This window comes from Mytilus californianus, unplaced genomic scaffold, assembly GCF_021869535.1.
Source record: "Mytilus californianus isolate M0D057914Y unplaced genomic scaffold, xbMytCali1.0.p SCAF_6, whole genome shotgun sequence".
NCBI classification, from domain to species: Eukaryota; Metazoa; Mollusca; class Bivalvia; order Mytilida; family Mytilidae; genus Mytilus; species Mytilus californianus.
In genome coordinates this window covers 93,245,441-93,251,563 of record NW_026262712.1, presented here as the reverse complement: position 1 = coordinate 93,251,563, position 6,123 = coordinate 93,245,441, and the positions used below count along the sequence as shown (strand labels likewise).

General features: G+C 32.1%; 1 protein-coding gene across 1 annotated transcript in view; it reads left to right on the top strand.

Moving 5' to 3' along the window:
- Positions 1-329: 329 nt before the first annotated feature.
- The window catches only part of LOC127706977 (potassium voltage-gated channel protein Shaw-like), a 29,297-nt gene continuing 23,503 nt past the window's right edge, over positions 330-6,123 (top strand). The window contains exon 1 of the mRNA XM_052211721.1: positions 330-1,295. Within this exon, the coding sequence (XP_052067681.1) occupies positions 702-1,295 (594 nt within the window). The 5' untranslated portion in view covers positions 330-701. The remainder of the gene's footprint in view (positions 1,296-6,123) is intronic.

The window sequence follows — 6,123 nt, the reverse complement described above, 5'->3', positions numbered from 1 at the left end:
GGCGTATCTAATATGAAAAATCAGTTTGTTGACTTGAGATTTGACATATTTTACTCGTTACACAATGTCCGGTTGTGAATTGATTGTTTCTTTGATTTTAAATCAGATGACTTTTGTTTAAACATAATATAACGATCACAGTCACTTAATTGTTAATTGTACGTCAGTTTGTATTGAAGAGTTTTAACAAACCCATTCACACATATAATATGTCCATCTTTTTAGATAAATTTGACAGATATGTTTATCCAAACATTTATTCCAGTATCAATTTGCAAGCAATAATCCATTCCACCTGTTCATATTCCAGGCAGGTGAATTTTGTCTGTTCCAAAGATTTACCAGTGAAGTAACGAGAATCACGATTGGCTGAGAGCTAAGCAATTAACAAAATTTTACATCATCTACAGATTAACCAAGACACAAGCAGTGACGACAAACCATAAACATCTTATTGTTTTTGGCATGGAATCAATGTTTATAATTATGTCCAATGTTCAAGTGTTTTGGGATTCTTTTGTTTTTGTTGTTTTGTTATGTGCCAATTTTAATTAAAACATTTTCTCATTCTTTAAGAGCGTACTTAACATTAGTTTCGAACAGTGAAAGTTAGCGCTATAGAAGTATGCTTTAATAACTTATCAGAACTATATTAATAATCATGTAAAGGAGATATTTTGCCATTCTTTGCATTGTATGGGATGGATACACATTTTAGAAAGTCAATTTTTGCGCCGAAAACTTCAATTGTACCAAAACTTTCGTCCGTTGGAAGGCGGAACGAGAATCGAATATGCATAAATGTAGGAGGTAGGAAGTTTGAAACCTACAAAACAACGTTAAAAGCTATTCCTGATACAAGACTGTCATGGTTATCTGAAAACAGAAGTCTCAATCCCGACTATGACCCAAGCACAGGAGAATACTTTTTTGATCGGCATCCCGGTATGTTTCAAATGATTTTAAACTATTACCGTACAGGGAAACTGCATGTGCCAATGGACGTCTGCGGACCGGCATTTGAAGAGGAACTAGCTTACTGGGGCCTTGACGAAACTCAAATAGAGCCGTGTTGTTGGAATTCCTATAGGTCACACAGAGATGCACAGGAAACTTTGAGGGAATTTTCTAATAGTGACAATGAAAATGACAGCGATGATGAAGAAGAAGTGGAAATGAGGGCACGATTTGGAATTTCGGATGATTTTATCGAAAAGGAAAAATCTTGTTGGGATAAATTGAGACCACGGCTTTGGAATTTTCTTGACAATCCCAGGGCTGATAGAGCTTCAAAGGTATAAATTAAATTTTTATTTTTTTAATGCATGTTTAACGTACTATCTACCGGTATTTGTCTCTTCTGCATGGAAATTCGTTCAAAAGATTTATTTTTGGTTTAGAATATTTAATTCTCAAAAAGATTGTATTGACGGATTACTGTCTTATGCATATTTTTCACTCATAATTATTTTGAATAAATTATCGGATCAATTTTATTTCAAAATGACACGTCACCATATATATGCTCAGTCATTTTATTTTGAGGTTACCCATTATATGTTTATTATTTTGCTAAATAAATCGAAAAACGAAAATTTCATACGTCTTATAAAGGTAGGTATTTAGTCTTTTTCATAGAGAATAGAAAAAGATGAACGAAACTCTTCTAATCAAAAGATATGTTAGGACAATTTTCTTCTTCCTGTTTTAGTCATTGATTGCCGGGGACGATCAAGCTTGTACATACATGTAGGACTTCAATGCAAAAATGTATCAATTTCATAATTGATTCCAGATAATTTCTGTAAATTTATCATTTCTAAAAATAATATTATAATTGTTACTTGTACGCTTTGTTTGAGGGATATTAATAATATTGACAATAACCGCAGACAATAATGTACACGATGTCTAATTAAATAAGTAAGAGCTTACAGATCTGTACAAGTGGTAATCCAAACCGGAAGTCGAAACCCAGACAAACAACTTGCCAATAGAAAAAGACGAATCGACAAACGACAGCCAACATTATACTTTTTTTTGGTAATTTTTTGTTTTATCTGCTCTTCAACGTTTTAATTAAGTTTTTAATTTTCAAATATTTTGGCCTCGAGCATCTATGAGGAGATATGAATTGTCGAAATGCGCATCGGGTGCAGTAAAATTGGTACCGGCAATATTATTCGTAGAAAATTGAATATTGAGAAACACATTTCCCACCATAATCCAGAGAAACCTGTATCCACTATCTATGTTTCGGCTTTCAAAATTTGAATTTTGATTGTCTTATAAAGCTAGTTTTGTTTTAAAGAAAAAGATCTACAAAAATATAAAATGTGAAGCACATGAAATGCACATGGTGTATGTTTCCAATTTTGGTGTTGATGTCATATCCTCGTAATTCCTTCTTAATATGTTTCATACTTTTTCAATGCCAAGCTCATTTAGAACTTTAAAATAGTCTATTATCATGAACTGTATGTTTAAGTATGGATGTTTTGTTTTGTTTTGTTTTATTGAGCCTTTGTGCAGCTATCTTATCGTCAAGAACCCCAAAATTACTTTTGTTTAAATGTCATACTTTGATCTACAGATGTTTAAAGTTTTTGATTGTTCTACTTGAAAGTTTTTGTCTGACTGACCTATATATAATGTCTTTAGAGACTTCTGTTTACATCATTATATAACAGGAAAGACTGCAGTTAAAAGTTGAAGCTCTAAACATGAAAACTTAAATAAATAAAAGGTTTAGACTCCAGGTTATTGAGAGCTAGACATATTGAATAGATACTTGTTTCATTTGTCTAAGATCGTATATTGATCTCTAGATCGTTTATGTTTTTGTCGTTAGATTGCTGCCTCGAAGACGAGGGTGTGGGTAGGGTTTGAAGAATCGAGAATAATGGTTAAAAAGAAATAAAAAAATTGGCCAAACACTCAAGAATAGAGAATAATGGGGTGCTAAAATATAGAAAGATAAGAGTTATGAAAAAAAAAATAGAAGGTTTTTCTCTAATTAAAGATTGGAGAAAAATGACCTAGAAAATTAAAGAATACAAAAAAATGAAGATTCTTAAACATTTGAATTATACCTCAAACCCACCTTTTATTCATACTAGTAAAATTCTCAAATAAATGTCTGAAATATGAAAATTACATAATAATGTCATTACGTGATTAATGTCTATGTTGCAATTGCTTACATTTTGTAGGATAGATAAAAAAAATATCCCTGACATCACTCTTCTGAAACAATTTGAAATGACGTATTAGCACCCAATACCTCGATAATGAAAGATAGATACAATGAAAGAATTTATACACATTAATAACAGTTTCTATGTCTTTGAAAACAACAAAAACAACCAGACAAAATGATGAATAAATGACTCAGACAGAAGGCTGTCAATGTAAACTGTTTTTACAATCATTATTCATTCAAAATCCTTAATTTGCACCTCGGAATTGACCTTTGTGCAATTAATATTTATATAACCTCCGAGAGGACTTGTCTGCACTTATCTTGTGCAGATATTGGAGAACTCTTGATTTTACTCATGTCAGTTTTTTTTTAATTTCAATTTATGTTAATTTATTAAAAAAAAAAAACATTCCGTTATTTAGTTTTAATTACATCAGTTAAATAATTCATTTGTGAAATTTTATTTTTAAAAAATGCATTGTTTAGTTTCAATTGCAGCAGTTAAATAATTCATATATGTTATTTTATTCCAAAAAACATTGCGTTAATTAGTTATTTTTCTTTCTTTCGAGGGCTTTACATGTATATATACACCTTATTACCGTCTACCACTACGGCAGATTTAATAGGTTCCGCCGATTGTCATTCTAAACAATTGTTTTTGCCATCGTGTACAGCAGATTTTGTCTGTCGTTCCGATTGCTATTGGAATACAATGGATTTTGCAATCGTGTACAGCAGAATTTTGTCTGTCGTTCCGATTGCCATTGGAATACAATGGATTTTGCAATCGTGTACAGCAGATTTTGTCTGTCGTTCCGATTGCCATTGGAATACAATGGATGTTGCAATCATGTATATAGCAGATTTTGTCTGTCGTTCCGATTGCCATTGGAATACAATGGATTTTGCCATCGTGTACAGCAGAATTTTGTCTGTCGTTCCGATTACCATTGGAGTACAATGGATTTTGCCACCGTGTACAGCAGAATTTTGTCTGTCGTTCCGATTACCATTGGAGTACAATGGATTTTGCCACCGTGTACAGCAGAATTTTGTCTGTCGTTCCGATTACCATTGGAATACAATGGATTTTGCCATCGTGTACAGCAGAAATTTGTCTGTCATTCCGATTACCATTGGAATACAATGGATTTTGCCATCGTGTACAGCAGAATTTTTGTCTGTCGTTCCGATTTCCATTGGAATACAATAAGTTTTGCCATCGTGTACAGCAAATTTTGATCTACGTTACATATTGCATGATCTGCAGAACCGTTAGTCGATAATATGATGTGATATATTCGGGAAATAAAACATATTTTTAGTCGACAAAAATAATTAAAACCATGCAAAAGATAAAAGAAAATCATAAAATGAAAATTAAAATGAATATAGGGTATAAATCTTATTAATCATAAAGTAGGTGTTTTTGAAAAATAAGTCAAACCTTTACAATTCATGTTTAAGGTTAGAACAAAAACGATAGCTTGGTGTACGTGTTTGGCAATCTTTGCATGAATTTTTATCGTAAACAACAAGAAAATATATGTGTCGAACTGAGGCGGATATAATGCAAATAATGTCTTATTTTGGTTAAAAGGAAGTAAATAAAGATGATTGGCGCCACCTAGATTTCACATCCAAGATAATAGGTAGAAGTAAATTTATTTTCTGCTGCCCTAGTACTTAGAAATCAAAATTGAAATAGTGAGAAATGAGTGTTTGCCATTGGTGTAGAAATAGCGAGAAATTTAGAGAAAACTCTCTGTGACGAGAAACGTTTTCTGTGCCAAATTAAGCAAGGGGTGTTCTTCATTTATACTATTTCGAAAATTCCGGAACCGTTGAGTACCCTTAAAAAATGCCATTTTTCTATCAAAAAAGCTGCGGCACCATACGTGTTTTGCAGTTTCAATTACACCCAAAGGTGTTGATAATTCAGATTTTGAATTTTTTTTCAATGGATCTTTGATAGGAAAAAAGGCAGGACCAAAAAAGGCTACCACTGTCGCCTATGTAAATAATTACTTCCTTGAAACCTAAAGCGAAATAACGATTTCTGGCGCATCACTGTAATTTTCGAGATATTTTAGAAATTGGAAAGGTAAACTAATAAGGTATTAAGTGATAAACTGTATCAGAAGAAATTTTCTGATCGCCATGAAACTATAGTCTTTATCAAATTTTTACTTTTTTTTTATTCTTCTGCCTAAGGGGTAGGGTTCATTAACCTACTGTAAGAACGAGAATTCTGTCAAGGACTCTGTCTTTAATCATTTCTCCTCATCCTCGATAACACTGCATGTATTAATGCATTTCTAAAAAAAGGGGGGGCTTATTTTTGCTGACTTTAGCGACATTTTTGTATTTTTAATGGTAAAAATGTGCCAAAATGCCCCTAAAATATTAAAATTAGGTAAAAAATCAAAGGCTATACATGTTTTTCCTTAGTATCGTCAATTGAATGTTCTGCACACGATTCATATAAAACACATAACAGCAATGATAAATTCTTAGTTTTAACATTTTTATAGTCTATTTCATAAAATATTTTGACTCTTATGCAACGGTGTTCATATATTCGTGATAAAGACATATAAGTTGGATACAGTTATCAAATCATCAGCCTTAAGTCTTTAATAGGCCTAAATCGAACTTTATTAATCAAACACCTCGTTTTAAACATAGCCAAACAGTCAAAATAAGCTGGTCAATGGCCCCACGTCTGTAAAAAGTAACGTTTTCTGCAAAGGGGGGATCCTGTAAAGAAAGTCATTTTAAATGGTGAACAATTGTATCTTTAATCCAAAAATTTGAACTTAAGTAGCAGGGGTATATAGTAATCGACTTATGTAAAGATTGTCCGATTTTATTTCAATATATGTCAGTATAGGTTAAAAGGAAGTAAATAAAGATGA